Consider the following 19,116-nt stretch of genomic DNA (forward strand, 5'->3'; position numbering starts at 1 on the left):
GTGGTACAGTCAGCACATTAGACTAACAATATGCAGATTTCACCTTGATATTTTTCTTTAATTTTTAGGTATTTAACTTATCATTATAGCTGTAACCTGTAATCATAACACATCTATTTAGAAAACTTTCACGAATGCTGTGTCTGTACCATTTTTGAAATGTTATATCACCAGCAAGATGATAATAAGTTGTCTAGACTTTTACAAGCAGTTAATCTGACAGGCTTTGTCCAATGTGAAGACATACTTCCAGGTGCCATGTACCACTCACACACATATTGACAGTTAGTCTTCCAAATATTTTGGTACCAATTCAATGCATTAGTACACAAAATTTAAACTGTATTAATCATGATATAGATACAGAATAATTCAAGGCTAATAAAGTCACATTTTCTATAATATTGTTTGCCAGAAAGTACACAACTGAAGATAAAACAGACACTCTTTCTTTTAAATACAACAAAAGGTTTACTGCTTGACATTTGGTAAAGCCTTAAAAGCCCAGAAGGAAAACTTGTTGTTGCTAAACCATATACAAGTAATTCTGTTTTTAGTGAGGTAGGGAATTTCGTACTATGTGCTTAAACAAGAATATTCTAGTTAAGCCCATTAATCATGTAAAGTAAGACAGTAGAGAGTGCTAAATTATTCCATAAGATCATTAGATTTTGGTTACTTGTTTGTTTGTAGTTAAGTGCAAAACTACAAAATGGGATATCTGTGCTTTGCCCACCACAGGTGTCAAAACCCAGTTTTTCTTGTTATAAGACTTCAGGCTTACTGCTGAAAGGTTGATTTTGGTTACACTCATTAGAGTAGTTTAATAAATTAAATTTTTGAAACAAATAATTAGTTTAAACATTTCTATAGAAAATGCAATATGGCACTTTAGTATTCCATTAATATAATTAAGAGAGAAATGTACTTAGTATGACATAATCCATGTGAACAAATTCAAACAACTATGTTAGGCTGAGCATAATTAAAATATTTAATGATAATAAAAAAAACTATTTTGCACACAAATTGTCATTTTGGTTGCATGTGCTAGCCTAACTCGTACACATCTGTATTTCTTGTAATTTTTGTTGTGAATAAAGAAATATTGAACAATATCTCAGTTTGTTTTCATTTGAAAAGTAAATGTGGATGTAATACTGCAATATCTGTCTTATGACATCATGACTTCATTGCTGATATATAGCTGTAGTGCCTGGTATGCTTTTATAACTAGAGAATAACGGAACATAACCCTCTCAGAGAGAGTCAATTTTAACCACCATCTGCACATGCAAATCATCATACTTCAACTAAATTGCAACAAGAGGATCAGAGCTCTTAACCTCTGTAGTCACAGGCTACATGAGTAGCCAAAGACAAGGTGACTGGATATACAAATTGTTAAAAGAATAATCTTCTATATATAGTAATTCTAAATTGCACTTATGTTTTCTTGGTTTTTGAACTCCTCCCACAATTTTTGACTAAATACTTTGAAAAATGGCATGTAGGCTCCTGATCTCTACAAAATACAAATGAAGGAAAAAATGTTGAAAGAGTCATGAATAAGTATCAAAAATGAGGAGTCAAAGGTTTTTATGGGCTCTCATGTTTCACTACAGTTTATTTTCAAACTGGTATTAACATATAAAGAGCCCTTAAAAACAACAATCTAAATTAATTTTTTGTAAACTTTCAAATTTAAACTCCTATATGAGGGGATCAGTGAGGTTTTGAGAACTCTCAGGATTGGATCAATTAATTCATGTGAAAACACATGGATCTGTAAGGAATCATTCAAAATAAAAATCAAAATTTTGATTTTCAAAATGTTCATACTGTTGCTACTAATGGGAAAACAAGGAAATTCTGGGGGAGGGGTCACAGGATTAGATATACAGAATTACTTTGAAAAGTGACTGTAAAAATGTAACAGTCATTCAAAAAAATGTGAAAAATATTTTGTGCAGTTCTCATTTCCTGTGAATTTTCATGGGTCATTTATTATTAATTTTGTTTATTCTAATCGACATGTGGTGATAACAATAAACTGTATCAACAGTGAGTTCTCTATTAAGTCAACTATGCACTGATCATACTGGTAACTGGTGTAGATTTCAAGCTTTATGGTGTGACAGGTTCCAAAGAAACAGATTTGAAAATCTTGAAAATTGCTGCTTGAGAGAAAAGTGAAAAAACAACAAAAGAAAAACATTATGTATGTAAGTGATCCTTCTTATTTTTTAATTTAAAAAGCCCAAAATTATTATTCTTAGAACAAATTTTCATTCTAAAATTATACAGAACTTACAAAAAATAAGTTCACGTGAGTATGCACAAATAACATACTGTAGACTTAACAGAAAAGAAGGTTGTATAATATATACTTTACATTCATGAAGAGCTGTACACTTTTTTCTTTTTTTTTGTACAGGTATTTATAACGAGCATTAGAACTGTTATTTGTAAAACAAGTAATCAGTTTTTGATAATCTCATTTCTTATACTATTAATACTTCATATAAATTATTATTGTAATTATTTAATTACAGGAGTTCTTGGTCTATATATCTGCATCATCATGGTTTTGTTCCCAGAACCAGAATCCAAAACATTTATCTCTTCTGATGGTACTGTGTTACAACGTAGTTACAAGAAATAAATGTTTTTCCATTGTCTGAAATTACATGCATCTAATAAGTGTCAAATATACAACTTTAATCACACAAAATATTATATTACCTACTATTTCTTAACTTCTTCATGACATATGGGGTCATATGATAGAAGAGTTTTTGACCAAAAGTGTAAGAGCCATAGCATACTTAAGTGTATTGTAAGTTAAAGACAACATTTACCACCTCTCAAATCTACAAGCATGACTTCTGAGTGTCAATTCACACAATCATTCTTATTGTTGATCATAATCTAGAAGTGTTAACTTTAGTGTAAACTAAAGTGCTAGTACTTTGAATCTAAGAAACTCACCAAAAAAAATATTTTACTGTTGTCATCAATCCTACAACTGACAATATTAAAAACTGCTGTATATTTTTTATAGGTTAATTTAATATTTATATTACTAAAAAAAAGTCTATGATTTATAAAAACATTATGAGATCTTTCTTTTCATCTCACTGGAAAACAACAAGATCATGATGACTATGGGTGATTTTCCATGTTAGAAGTAATATTTTCACTATTTGTGGTTCTAAGGTCAAGTGGCAAAGCTTCATTTGAATGAGAGGAACACATACCTAACACTTTATCACTGATATTTAAATACTTAGCATTTTTGTCTATCAATCTTTGGCAGGATTCAAAACAAACCAAATATTCCAAAAGTGGCTGCTTATACAAAATGGGTCTTTCTGAGTTAGGCCTAGGTTCATTGGCTCCATGAATCACATCTTGGAATCCATTTAGAAATGCACAAGGTTTATCACCTTTAAATCTTGAAAAGCTTCTGTGAGAATACTTCTGTAACTTGTGGGTTTCATTATGCACATTCTGTTCGGTGTTGTTCTGAATGTGTCCACAAGATTTTCTATGTTTCCGAAGAGAGCTGGGATCTGTGTATTTCTTGTTACAGCCTTCTGCTTTGCATACATATGGTTTCTTAACAAAATGTGTTCGTGTATGCTTGAATCGATCACTAGAATTGGTGTAAGCCTTTCCACAGCCTTCCACATGGCATACGTATGGTTTTTCTCCTACTCAAAAAATGTACATATTTTATTTAAACTTGCAAAAAATTGCTATTTATTAATTTATCAATTAAAAGTATTCAATGAATTATCCTGTATGATAATTATCCCTAATTATTTGATTTAAAACACAATTCTTTTTTATTAGATTAATGATCTGTACAGTATGGTTTTGATCACATACAGGCACATCCAAATAATTTTGTATCTGAAACACAACATGACCACATCTATTTTACACTGATTATGGATGTGGCCCAAAAATCTTGCATCCTTTACTGTGAACTAAGTGGTCACAGACTATGATCAAAGTGGCTGCTGATGTGGGCCTTTCATGAATCTCCTATTGAAATATAACACAGCACTGGAGTTTATGAGATTAATAAAGCAATTACTAGTGACATAAATGTCATCTTCAATGAGGATTGGTTGTGTTACAAACCTGGATCATTGGCATATAATGTTTTTGTTGTGTTAACATAGACATCCAGTCGGAAATACAACTAAATAGACAAATGATATACAATCAGTCATGAAAACTAAAACATGCAAGATGGACTACAGAATTAAACAGTAGTCAGTAAAATAGATGCAACTGATATTTCTTTCTATGTGAAGCCTATTTTTGAAGTCCACACAGTATTTTAACTCATGTTTAATTCGTTACACTTGTCATAAAACATAAGTATTAGGCCTATTAAATTTTCAACACAATATTCTCTATTCCATCCTTTAGGGTTTTCAAGATGAAGAGTGTATAATAGCTATTTCAACCACACTATGTCTGCAGTAACCAATATAGATGACACATTTCTCCCAATACAGAGCTCATCAGGCTAGCTGTGGCACAACAAACACAGTAGTGGTTGGAACACTATCTATACAAGCCATTTGTTAAAAAAACAACTGTTATGGTGTAGATGCCTGTTCTAAGCTGATAAAGTATGATTACATTAATGAAATATGTCACAAGACATTAGTGTTTGGTCTATTATATTTTCTAACACTACATTCTTTATTCAGTCCCTTCTGGTTTTCACAAAGACCAATAGAGTTTATAATGGTATTTTAACAACAGTGTGTTGTAACAAATGGCTTATATGAGTAGGGTTCTAACCACTACTGTATATGTTGTGTCCCATACTACTTGATGAGCTCTGTATTGAGCTATATGCTTTATCAGCAAGGGATATGGCATACACAGTGTTGTTCAAGTACTATTAAACAATAATCCTTTGAAAAACCCTATGGATAAAGAATGTAGTGCTAAAAATATAATTGGACTAATACTAATGTCTATGACAAGTATAAATAATTATAATCATGCTTTGTCAGCTTAAAAAAGGTGTTCACATCATAACAATTGTTGTTGTAACAAATGGCTTATGTAAATAGTGTTTCGACCACTGCTGTGATTGTTATGTTCCAGCCAGTCCAATGAGTTCTGTATTGAGGTTCAAAGTTCCAAAGGGAGGACATGAAAAGGCATAAATGACCACATTGAGATCCCAATCAAGCAAATGAAAGGAACGTGGAGGACACGACTTGAAAGGAGCAGAAAAGGAGGAAAATGACAGGGGAAGAGAAAACTTTACAAAACTTGAAGAAATGGGAAGGTGTTTGACAAGGCCGCCCAACAGCTAGACATGGTTGAAGTGGACAGGCCTTTGTCAAACAGGTGAAGAGTTGGGAAAAATGATGAATGAATGGGTGGGAAGGATAGAAGAGCCACGTTGAATAGACCAAAAGCAGAAGGTGGACCATTGTCTTTGGAAGAAGGTCTGATGGATTGGGAAAGGAAAGATGCAACACATGAAGCCAATTCCTGGGCTGAGGCAATGGAACTGACAAATGCCATGTGTGAAGACAGAGTGTAGTGATGACTGGATAAACAATGTCTGACTGAGGTTGATGGAAGAGAGATCGAGACAGAGGTGAGGGTAGGGTAGGTTGTACAAGTAAAGATTGGACTAGAGGGAACCATGGTTGCACTGGCCAATATGGAGCCACAAGTAGGACTAGACATGGAGTGGTTTATATTACAGATAGAACTCTGAAGAGGAGTCGTATAGGATGGTAATTATATATGTGATCACCCCTCCAATTTTGATTGAATGTGTCCACTCCCAGAGCTAACAGTGTGGAACAGGAGACCAAAAGGGTGGTGAAAGCATCAATATGAGGTGTTTGCAGCTGATAACAAACCCACCAAAAAACTTGTGGATTAAGGAACCACTCCATGAAGAGAATCTTGTTTGGTTGAGATAAATGATTCACAACCAGATTCAGGGTGCCAGGAACATGGCAATCTATAACCACAATGTGATAACTATGGGCCCAGAAAAGGAGATACAGGGTCTGAAAGCACAGATATCTGGATTTGGTATCCCTTGTTTGGTAATATAAGTAACCACTGTGGAGTTGTCAGAGTGCACCATAACCAAAGCTTTATAAAATGCCATAAGTTTGAGAATTTTTATCTGGAAAGAAAACTCCTTGACTAACCAGATAACAGAAATCTCCCGAGTGTCGAGGTAAGCATCCCAATCCTCTAAAGATGTGTCTGGGAACAGATGTGAGTCCAGAAGAGGTGAAGGAAGTGGAACCCCCATCATGGTCTGGTCCCTGTCTAGCCACCAAGCCAGGCTGAACCTGATTGGGGAAGGATGGGTAAAAAGGGTGTTCCAAAGGATCAGAGTAAATATACCACTGATCAAGGAGTATCTACTGAAGGAAATGCATATGAGCTTGAATCATGGGAATGACGGTGCTTCCAAGAAAGATTACATCCCCAAAAGAGATAAAACCTCTCAAGCTGTGACAGACTGTGAGGTGAGGGCTTTGTGAACTGCTAGCTACATATCCCAAAGATGAAGAGAAAAAGGCTGGGCCCAACTGAGGTTGAAACTGAAGAAAAACCCCAAATGAGGAAGATATTGAGTGGGGATGAGAATGGACTTCTCCACCTTTATTAAGAACCCCACCTGTGCTGCTTCTTGTAGGAGCAGACAAGTGTAGACTCTGGACTGGGAATGGGAAGAAGTGAGCAAAGACCCTCGAGTAAGGATGTCCGGCAAAAATTCTTACCAGCCGACAAAACACAAGGAGCCGAGGTTAGTCCAAACAGTTGGGCCCTAAACTGGAACACTCGACTTACAGCCATATATAACTATCAATAATGGGAATTCTGTGGGGACAAACCATGAATTTTATAGTACAAGAAGAAAATTTGGATTCTAGTATCAAAAACATAGGAAATGTAGCCAAAGCAAAGCTCAGCCCTATGAATGAAAAAGAAACAAACACATCAGTGATGTAGCAATGCAAAAAATAAATGAACAATGAATTAGATGTTACTAATAGGAATGATATGCAGAGTAAAACTATCTAAACATACCTAGTTGACAAAGTACTCATTCATATGGAACTGACAAAACATCAAAATATACGTTGTGTACAAAGTATGTAATCATAATGCAGATGTAAATTGACTAAAATTACCTAGAAAGCAAAGTAATAATCAATATCTAACTTACAATAAATTCAAATTAACTTGGATGACAAAGAACACACAAATATCTAATTACCAAAGTTTGAGCACGGATGATGTAAAATACATAATTCTCTTGTGTGTAAAGAAGGACTATGGCACACAAAGGGCATTTCAGCCTAGCCTACTACAGGTATTGCAACCTGGTGCGAAGTGTACAAATTGAAAAACTTACCATTGATCCATTGGGAGATTTGGAAGCAATGAGGAGATAAACAAAGTAATGATGTGGAGGCATGTCAACAGGAATAGGAAAAAGAAAACTAGCAAAATCATCTTCGTCTCGAACAAATAGAAAAAACTGAATATGTGTTGACCTGAGTAACCAGCTGTGAAAATTGTGTGGAGGATGAAATCTCCTGAAGAAGTATAGTGTGTGACAGACCAAAATAAAAAGGTGTCAGAAAAACAGAGTCCAAATTGTCTTCTCCTTGATTGTATTTTTCCTCAGCAATATTGTCTAGTTGGAAAAAGAGAATAAATTGCTGGCTGAACATATGAATCTAGCTCCCTGCAAATTAAGGCTTGTATTTCCCCTGCAGACAAAGTTGAACCTGATTCTTGGGTTGTCTTACCAGTATCATTGTTGGCTGTAACAGGAACTACCATACTCGATACATTGAATCACTAATCCAAATGAAGTTCTCATATAATATGGTAACAAGAAACAAATGCAAAAAATATCATTGAAAAAATTTAATGCAAACACAGTAAAAGAAAGCTGTTGAAAAAAAACTAATATGGCAAATAAACACAATCACAAACAGTAGCCACATGCAAAACAAAATACATCTAAATGAAGCTGTGCCAATCGAGAAAGAGGATGGAGCAGGAATAACAGGGAGAGCTAGCTGTGCCAATATAGATGGAGAGTAGTCACATTATATGAAAATGTTCAAAAATGGCATGAAATCGATACTGAGCAAGAACATGTTTTAGCAATGCTTAGAGGGCAGAAAGAAGATAGAGATAGCTTTGTGTGGAGGAGGTAAGACCGTATTGGAATTTCATATACAACTTTTTATATTGCTGTGTGTAAAATTTTGTAAATAATATTAATAGTTATAAAGTAGGTGGTACAAATAGACTGACTTAAGAAGTCAAAAGTATATTTTTAACCTGTAAACTCTAAATACTCAACTTAAGCCTACTGCAAAGCAGTTATGATAGTAAAAGTCTTACCCAGCAGCACATTGGGAATAGTAATTGTCACTTCAATGTACAAGATGTTACTTGCTAACACTAACTATGCTCATGTCCTTCTTGATCTAATATTGGACACAACCACATTACTAATTAGCAAGTCTGAGGGATAAAACATCCAAATACTAGTGCACTTTCATCGAACCCACAAGCAACCATGCAGACAACCTGCATTTTCTGTCTTTTGTCCAGTAGGACAGTACTTTTAGCCCATACTATACATTCTCAGTTCTTTTGTCAAAAGAACAAGATTTGTTGAGATTATTTCTTAGAAATTGCAAAAGATCAAAGAACGTAACTATAAAACTGTTTATTAAAATTATTAGTTTTTAAATAGAAATAGAAAAGATATAAGCCAAAAATACATTTTACATTTCCAAAATCATAATTTATTACTTTACCTGTATGACATCGCATATGAATCTTTAAGTTTTCTAATCTTGCAAAGCATTTGCCACATGCACAAATATGTGGCTTCTCTTTGGTGTGACATCTCATGTGCATCAGCATTTTGTACCTAGAGAAAGTGGCAAAAAAATAAGGTGTTTGAAGAGAAGCCAAAAAATATCACACACTTGTTTTATTGCATGTCCAGTGCATACTGTTGAAAGCATATGCTGACTTAAACTATGCTATCTCATCCACAAAATATAGTATGCTAGCAAATAACCATACTTTTAATTGCCTAATTACAACAAGTATATACAAACTTTTTTTTCTGTTCTTTTTTTTTTTGCAAGTTGATTTTCCTGTAATATAAACATAATTCAAATTCAAGTTTTCATATATGTTAATGTTCAGTTATTAACTAATGTATATTAGCCAATAATGGAATGAATGTTAACTCTTGCCTAGTTTAGTAGCTTCTCAATCAGATAGCCAAAGCAGACACTGTGAATTTAGCAGAAAAAGAAACAGTTATGATACATGACAGACCAACTTTAAAGAAGAAATGTAGTTGCCATTCTAAATCTACCTAATCAAAACATTGTGCAAACCAGTGATATTAACAGGCCCGCCGAAAGGGAGGGGTCAACTGCCCAGGGGCCCGGGCGAATGAAATCTGGTTATGCCGTAAAGCCTGCAAAGCATCTTTAGGCTATATCTTCATTTAATGATAAAAAACCATAGTTTTTGACTTTTCTTTGCATATAGATGCTTGATACATTAAGAACGACTGAAATATTAATTTGAGTAATAAGTAATATGTATTTGTTACTTTATAGATTTAATAGATATTTGTTGTTACTTTATTAACGTTTTTACGCTTATACTGTGAGGTAAAAATGGCTGCTGCTATGATTTTGTCTGGTTTATAAGCTCGTTGCTATCATAATTTAGGATCTTCTTTTTAATAAATTCTTGAAAATGTTAAAAAAGAGAGAGAGAAGTGGAGGATGTTTGCCCCAGGGTCCGTGCTGGCTCTCGACATATTTGGATATTAATATTGAACCTCAGGTTAGCAGAAGAAAACTTTATTCAATTAAATAAAGAACATCAATAAAGTTAAACATGAACATGAGTCAAATTACTGTTTGCATTATGGAAGTTACAAGCTAGGCTGCTATAAATTATGTATATCAGATGTGCAACATATCTGGATAAAAAAAAAAGATACAAACATTTGGCACATTGTTAAAATAAAGTCTTCTAGCTTAGCAAAAATAAAAATGCAATTAACTTGTGTCTTGAATCATAGGAGCTACAAGCCAAATCGTGAAGTAAAAAGATATATCACATTATCACCTGTGCAAAGTAATCATAAAATAAACATGTAAATGGGCTTTTTCAGAAATGTTCTATTATGTATCAAATAGGCACATGTTGAAATGTTCTCTAAAACTTTCATCATAATTTAGTGGGTTGGTTTATAACAGATTTCCATGTTTTATACAGTTACAACACCACAAGAGTCAGCTTTATCAGTAGTTAGCTTATCAGAGAGTTACTCTAAAAGTTGGTTGCCTCCACACTACAGATAGATTTAAACGCACAAGTGGTTGCTGCAAAAGTTGTATTGAGAGTACCAATAAAACCAGGTGTTTCTATTAGTCTTACATGTGCTCTTCTATTAATTAATGGTAAAGTTGATGAAGAGGAAGAAAATGTTCTAAGTGCAGTAAACAAATAAGTGCAAATTTCAGTTTAGACTGAGATGATGAAAGCTGGCATACTAAAAACTAGAGACTACTGGCAATGTAGAAAGTTTATTAGGACATATGACAAAATAAGGCTGCCTCATAACCTTATGTTAATAAAGGTCAGAATCTTAACATAATGCAAAATATAACCATCAAGGGTGATTATAAAGCAAGTAAGTATGTTAACTTTAAAACAGAGGCAAGGTTTTAGACATAAGTTACAAGAATTAGGACATAGGTGAGGATAAGATTATGCATACGTAAGTGAATGATGTTCTTACAAAAGTTATCTCTGTCAGTGTGGGGGTTAGACTGGCCTACTGAATAGAAAACTGGCTGGATGGAAGAAAACAGAGGGTTGTTATAAATGAAGTTCAACCAAACTGGAGTAATTTCCCAAATGGGATACTTCAAGGTTCAGTGTTAGTACCTTTACTCTTTTGATTTACATCAATGATGTAAATGAAAGAATGGTCAATAGATTACTGAAATTTGCTAATGACATTAAAATTTTGGGTGTTACTGGCTGTGAGGAGGATGTTACTGCCTTACAAAAGGATTTGGATTATTTGGTGAGTTGGGAAAATAAATGGCAGATGACATTCAATTATAATAAATGCAAGGTAATGCATTAGGAATATTGCAATTTGAACTATAAGTATAATTTTGATGGGAATAACCTTAACAATGTAATGGAAGAAAATGATCCTGGTGTTCTGATTGATCAGTCTCTTAAGCCATGTCTCTTAAGTGCTGTTGCTAGTGGCAGTGCAAATAGGACTTTAGGTTGTATCTACAGCAGTACTGAATATAGGTGTAAAGAGGTTACAATATCATTGTATAGGTCATTCAGTCTTGGGCTTCTTACCACAGAAAGAACATTGAATTGTTGGAAAGGGTTCAGAGAAGGGCAACTAAGATGATACCAAAGATGAAAATGTTATCATATCAGGATAAGTTAAAATCTCTAAACATTTTTTATCTTGAAAAAGAAGAGTTACAGGGGATCTGACCGAGGTGTTTAAAATTGTTAAGGGAATTAACAGTGTTGGAGCATCATCATTTTTTCATACTTAATAGTGAAAATGGTAAGACTAGAGGGATACTTATATAAATTTTAACAGGGTAAAAGTCATCTTTAGCTAAGACAGTTTTATTTTTCTAACAGGGTGGTGGGTCTTTGAAACAGGTTGCCTTCAAATGTGATGGATGCAGTTAATTTTAGGGAGTTTAAAGTAAAGCTTGATAAATATTTGAATAATAACAGTTGGCTTTGAGGTGGTTGTTTAGTTTAATTTAGTGGATAAGACAGCTTAGATGGATCAAAAGGTTCCTGTTTGTCCTTTAATGTATTGTTTAAACAAAACAAAAATTTTAAATGTGTCTTTCAAGGACACACCAACACAAATTACTTGAGAGGAAAGCAGCAGAAACTAACATAATGCTTAGTCAGGAGTTGTAAATGCATGTGCTCACAAGAAGGGAGATTAAACAGACATAACGGAGACAAAAATTTTAAGAAAAAGCCCGTAAGGCAGATGTGACATATGTGACTGTTATTGCATCAAATGAAATATACTGTTATGACAGTGGAAGTCTCGTGACACTGGAAGCATACGCGTTGGAGTTTCTAGAAGGATCGTGACTTAGCGGACAACCTCACGAATGTCCCAGCGTTTGCTAGACGCCCTCTTTTTTTGAGTATATAAGCAAGAGATAGATATAAAGACAAATAATCGAGTCAAGCGAGCAGTAGGCACCGTAAGTAAAGTGTGTAAATCGCTGTGTATTGTAGCGTGTGTTTATAAAAGTAGTTAAGTTTAAAGTGACTGTGGAAATTAAGTGTATTACAAAGTTTGTAACGAGAAAGAATAAACTAGTTTTAATTAAGAAAGGACTTGTATCGCTGAAGTTTCTTGGAGAGAATTTTTACGGGAAATTATCAAACAAGCCGATACGTAACAATACAAATAGTGTTCCAACCACTGCTGTGTTTGTTGTACCCCATCCGGCTTGAAAAGCTCTGGACTGAGCAAAACACATCATCAGCAATGGATGTGATAAATATAGTATTGTTGGAATGCTAGTATTATTATACACTCTTCTAATTCTTGAAACTCCCTAATGGACTAGATTAAGAATGAAGTGTTTAAAAAGGTATTAGGCCTAATTGTAACATCTTATGACAAATGTAATTGTAATCATTCTTCGCCGACTTGTAAAAGGTGTAAACACCATAACAAAGAAAATAATACTTATGTTATCTGTTTAAACAGATAAAAGTTGATACATAACATTCCTGAAAACATCAAACACATTTTTCATGAAAATTGCTTTTGGGTCTGTTACTTATTTATTTTGTGAATTTTGTGCAAAACTACTTGAGGGCTATTTGTACTTGCTGTCCCTAATCTAGAAGTGACAGATTAGAGAAATAGCAGCAAGTCAACACCATCTACCATCAACTCTTGGGCTACTTCACTCAAGTAGTGGGATTGACTGTTACATGATAATGCTCCCACAGCTAAAAGGGCAACATGTTTTGTGACAGATTTGAACATGTAACTCACATATTGTAAGTCGAGCATCCTAACCATTAGGCCATGCATTTGTTACTGATAACAATAATATCAAATCTCATAAAATATATGTGAAATCATGTTTTGATACATTTGAAGCAACTGATATAGACTGAACTAACCAAAATACACATTTTCTATGAAACAGTTTAGAAATATAGAAAAACTCTGATGTATTTTGGAATAACAGTGCTTCATGGAAAACTATTAACAAATCTTCATTGTTACAGAAATAACTGAAGCAACTTATCAATCACATAACTTTATTTTAAGAAAAACTTTTTATTCATTTACACAATTAATGTTTCTTCATTTCAAACATAACAACACTAAGGCGACATTTTAAAATGAGATATAAATATGTTTACTGCCTATTCATATCTTATACTCATGAAGGTATGATATGATATTTTTCTCCATACAACTTGTCACATGGTATGATCCAAACTGACCACTATGTAGTTTTGTCTCTAGAAGCTACTGTAGCAAGGTAGCTACAATATGATCCACCTTCACAAGTGAAACACATCATAAACAAAAGCCAAAATGGATTCACTAATAATTAAATCTTGCCTTACTAATTTGTCAACTTTTTAAAGGATATCACTTGTTATTTAGATGATGGAAAGAGCATGAATTTGGTATACTTAGATTTTCAAAATGTTATTGACAAGGTGTCACACTGAAGATTATCTCAGCAAATTATATAGGTAGATTGTTAAAAAAAAAATTAGTAAACTGGATTTCAGAGTACTTGGATGAGAGAGAGCAAAAAATTATTGCTAATGGAGTCAAGTCAAACTAGATCTTTGTAATTAGTGAATATTATTAGTAAATCAGTGAAAGGTTACTGATGTAATTAAACATTTGGGTATTTATAGCTGTACTGAGGATGTTAAAATGTTGAGGGTCAAGAATGACTTGGGTTAACTGACAACTTGAACAAATATTAGGCAATGAGCTTTAATTATAGTAAGTGCAAGTTAATGCACTTGGGTTATCATAATTTGAATCCTACATTTAATATACAAGGAAAGTCACTCACTCGGTAGCATGACTGAAGAAAAGGAGCTTAGCACAGTGGTGAATTAATTACTTAAGCCATTGAGGCACTGTTCTATTGCAATTATTACAGTTAATAGAAATTTTAGGGTATATTTATAAACTTATTGATTACAAGTTAAAAGAGATAATTGTCTCTCTACACAAACCACTAGTTAGGTTTCACTTGGAAAACTGTTTACAGTTTTAGTACCCTTATTTATGAATGGACATTGACTAATTAAAATAGTTTCAGATGAAGACTCAGGGCTAATAAAATGATTCTGGGAATGGAAGGGTTATCTTATAGGAATAGGTTAAGATCCTTTAACTTATTTTCTGTTGAAAAAGAAGGGTAAAAGAAGATCTTATTAAAGTTTATAACATTATCTGGTGTACTGAGGAAGATAAAGGCCTCTGATTTCTTTGTACCATATTTTGAAGAGAATAAGATAAAAGGATACCAGACTAAAAATGGGCTAAATTCCAGTTCAGACATATCAATTTTTTTGTGAATGTTACTGGCTTATGAGATAAGTTGTTGTTGGCAGTCGTGGAGGCCAGCTCTTTACAAGAATTTAAGATGGCGAATGAATGATTTCCTGAAAAATAGAGAACAAGTATAAATCTTTACCTTTCTCAAGGTTGGGTGTACAAGGACAATCTCAAAGAATGAAATGTTCCCTTACTGTTCGTATGTTATGTTACATCCACTTCTTACGTATACTATTTGTTCAATATTGTTAAAATTAATTCCAAAAATCCTACTGTGATTTTCAAAATGACTTTTTTCTATGTGTTTATAAAAATCCTTTTTTCAGATTTCAGTGCATTGAGTAAGGTTTATAGAAAAAATTTTTTTATTAAACTTTAAATAATTCAATGTATCTAAGCATTTGAGTTTGCAGTGCTTTGTTTATCAAGTGTTAGATGCTCTGTCAATAAAATGAATGCTATAAAAGATGTTAATACATGAAGAATATGAAACTCAAGAAAGTTTAATAATTTTTATAACGGAATCAAGATTAGCATTTCAATTTGCATTGTCAACATATAATAAAAATATTCATACTGAATCATATAATGAAGTTTATAGAAATCAACAGGTATACACGACACAGTGGAATACACATACCAATAAATATGTTTTGTACCTATAGAGAGAACATCAGCACAATACCTTGATTCATTCAAACAGAATGGACATTATAAAACAGAATAACAATAAAATCAGAAAAATGGTAATGACAATAGCTAAACAAGTACCAAGCACTGAGCCTAAGGTTTTATAGGATTTAATAAATAAATTCATAAACATGTATAATATTTCTCTGCAACTACATTTTTTAACTACTTTCTTCTTTCTTGAAGCCTAGAGAACATGATGTGATTTTCAAGATCATGCTGATAGTCAACCTTAAGTTTGTTATTTGTGGCCAGAATGCTTAAACAAAATATTTTCATTTAGAGAGCATCTGTTCTTCCCATCTTGAGAAATATGTTCAATACTAATGTCCACCAATGTCCAAGTAATGAAATCATAAAAGTTTATGTGAGCTACATGCATTGTATATGCTTTGGTAATAGCAGATTTGCATAGTTTGGTTTATTTTTCCTTGGAAAACAACAGCAATATGTAGTTCACAGAATAATATGTTTAAAAAAACTTATATTTTCAGAGGAGATTTCACGACTGTTATTCCATCTAAGATCATTAGAGGGAAGAGTTAATGTCCATAAATAGGCCACCAAATTCCTATCTTTGTAACATGTTTCTCTGGAGAAGTCAAGAAGAGCATTTCTTTCATTTATTTTCTCACACTCAGTTGCTGGCATTGAGAAAAAGAGTACTACACAAAATTCATTTAACTGTGAAGGAACCTGATTTAGTGTCCCATGTTTTGCATAACTGTTCAAAATTAGAAGCTGCAAGTCTCTTTTTCCTCTCTTTCTTCTATAGAACATTGTTCTACCAGCCTTTTATATTTCTCTCAATTATTTACTGTTCATCATGACCTGAAACTACTGTAATGCATTTCAACTTTATTTGTTGAAAGCTGGAATATGAAAGATCAAGTTGCTATGACTTGAGTTCACAATCCTTCTGTATCCATAATTCCATTTACTCCATCAACTAGCAACAAATAAATCATCCATGTCAACATTGCCAGCTTCTTCAGAAAGACATTTTTTCTTCATGACCTCTTCCCAGAAGTTGTTTGTAGAGAAGAGTTTCCCAGCCCTTAAATAAATAAAGATATATTATTTTTTTAAATTATGACATAGATGATAATTTATAAAAAAAGAATGGCCACATCAAAAAGTGGCATTCATTGGTTAAGTTGCAGTGTTATTGTTCATACATTTTTTAAGGATGTCTCAAACAAATCACTTCATACCCTTTGTAAAATGGACATAAAAACATAGCATAAGGTCACACACATTTTTAACAAGTACAACAATGTAATAACTGAAGTTCATGTTGGAAAGAAGTACAAGGAACACAGATGTATAAAAGAACTTTTCAAAATAAAAAACTTTTGCTAAAGTATTTTCAAGGGATGGTTGCATCTTTTTTTCAGAACTGCATGATGAATGTTACTGCTCAAAACAATTGATAATAAAGTTATAGATCCACTAAAAAATAATAAATATCTGCCTGAAATTTAAAAAAGAGAAACCATTTTTTCAGTGTGTAGAAACAATGATAATTTACTATACATCAGCAAATAAAAATAGTTTCCAATGCAAATTGTTATTTGTTGAAAGTTTACCTTGCTGGCTTTTTCTTCTCACAAGTAATGGGGTTATGCACAGTTTCTTGATGGAAGAACATACTTCTTTAGTTGGTAATATCCAGTACCTGCTTCAGTGAAAACCCCATACAGCAGCAACACTGATGACATGTTGTCCCGGCATCACTGTTTTAATCATTCTAATTTCACCACATTTACATTTGAATACAAAAGAACGTTCTAATCTAAAAAAAAAGTCATGGTCAAATAAGAGAGCTACCTTCTAACTACCATAAAGAATGATGTAATAACTTTCTCACTTCTAAAATGAAATGGGCAATAAACACAATTCTTTTTCCAGTAATGTTTTCTAAATCAGGATCTCTTAAGACAGAACATGATTCTTTTTCAATCAAATATTGGATATGTTCAATGCCACTTAAACTGAAGTATTATAAATATGCCACATTATGAAAGTAAGTACCAATCAAAATGTTGAACAATGGTTTATATGCAATAAAGATATACAATCCTTCAAATAAATACACCTTTCCAAAACTAAGTATTTGTTTTTTGTATTTGAGTAACCTCTGGAATTTCTAGTATATCAGCTATCTTTGGAAAAATGCCCTCTTCTGGGATGCTGTTAGAAAAGTTTGCATCTTTGTATGATTTATTAACTTTTTGATATTTGTTGCTCTTTTTTCAAGAATCACCCCAGCTATTTTATCTTATGACTCAGGAAATTCTTTTTCATTTTAGCCATTTTTTCAGCATTGGTTTATAGTATAAATTACAATAATGAAGTATTTTGGTGCCTATTGGTTTACGTACAAACAGATGAGTTTGAATAACTACACTTAGCACCATAATTTACATAATGCAGTGTGGTTCAACCATTTGAAAATCAGGGACCAAAATAATATTTAGTCTGAAGGTGTGGGCCGAACAATAAGATGCCGTAAAATTGTAGAAAAGTGGGAATCGAAAGAAGATTTTTAAATTTAAGTGTACTACAAAATTTCTTCTCATACTGATACACTACAATGAAAAACTAGAATAAAGTTAAAAAATTGAAATTATCTCTCTCAATGAGAGCACTGAGGAAGATGTTCTGAAATAAGTTTTTAAATATTGATTTCAGTCTGTGTTGTGGCTAGTCATTGTATTTATGTAAGAGTTTCATCAGAAATCCTGCTTCTGTGCTGGGATTTTATCAGTTTCAAACTAGAGAAAGTGCACTTGCGTACATATGTGCTACCAAAAATTGAATATATTTTTAAAGCAAAATTACGAAGGTTTGGAAATCGATATGGGATGATGAGCTTCCAAAAATCTTCTCCATTAAGATTGTGCTTAGCAGAAATGTACATGTCACTTTACAGTCCACATAATTCCATTTGAATTTTCGTTTTCTTGTCCTTCTATTTTCATTTTCAATGGATTTAAAAGAAGATTGAATGCTGGTTTCATTTTCTCGAAATCAGTGAATCTTATTTGGAAATCTTTCTGAAGTTCATTAATAGTATCAGAAAAGTGATTTCAAATTCTTTATTGATTTCTTGACAAGCCTGAAAATTTATCAAATCTTTCTGTAAAAGTTGTTGTTTGAAAATCATGAGTTTCTTAAGGAAAGCTTCAATGTGGCTTATAAGTTGCACAATAATTTGCTTATTGCCTTGAAGTTAAAAATTCAGGTTGTTTAGATGCTTTGTAATATCTATGAGGAAAGCTAAAGTACAGCACTAGTTATGATTTACATTTTTTTTTAATTCAGTTTTTGATTTCACATGTTCTTGTAAGAATTGTAATATTTCCTTTCTCATTGCAAAAAAATTACTTGAATGTTTTACCAGCACTAAGTCAACAGATACCTGAATAAATTATTATAAACCCACTCATATATTTAGCAAATTTTTTAAATTAATTATAAGCCTAATTATATGTTTTTGTATAATTAATTTTTTATATTTTATCTACAGTTGTCTGGAGAAAGACACGGTAGAATTTAGCTTCTGGTGGAAAACTGAGAGATGCATTTTCTTGAACTTCACATATAAGATGCATGATGATACTTAAGAGGCTTTTTGCATATATATATATATATATATAGTACATGAGTAAGTGCTTTTGAATAGTCTTCATGACATATATCAA

At 32.8% G+C, this 19,116-nt stretch overlaps 1 protein-coding gene across 1 annotated transcript in view; it reads right to left on the reverse strand.

Annotated features, from left to right (window-relative positions):
• Positions 1 to 2,334: 2,334 nt before the first annotated feature.
• LOC111086203 (zinc finger protein GLI2-like) overlaps positions 2,335 to 19,116 on the reverse strand; it is a 33,427-nt gene continuing 16,645 nt past the window's right edge. Inside the window, exons 5-6 of the mRNA XM_022388086.1 lie at positions 8,865 to 8,994; positions 2,335 to 3,716 (exon numbers count right to left, since the gene is read on the reverse strand). Coding sequence (XP_022243794.1) covers positions 3,166 to 3,716; positions 8,865 to 8,994 — 681 coding nt within the window. The 3' untranslated portion in view covers positions 2,335 to 3,165. The remainder of the gene's footprint in view (positions 3,717 to 8,864; positions 8,995 to 19,116) is intronic.

The sequence above is a fragment of the Limulus polyphemus genome, unplaced genomic scaffold, assembly GCF_000517525.1.
Source record: "Limulus polyphemus unplaced genomic scaffold, Limulus_polyphemus-2.1.2 Scaffold917, whole genome shotgun sequence".
Classification (NCBI taxonomy): domain Eukaryota; kingdom Metazoa; phylum Arthropoda; class Merostomata; order Xiphosura; family Limulidae; genus Limulus; species Limulus polyphemus.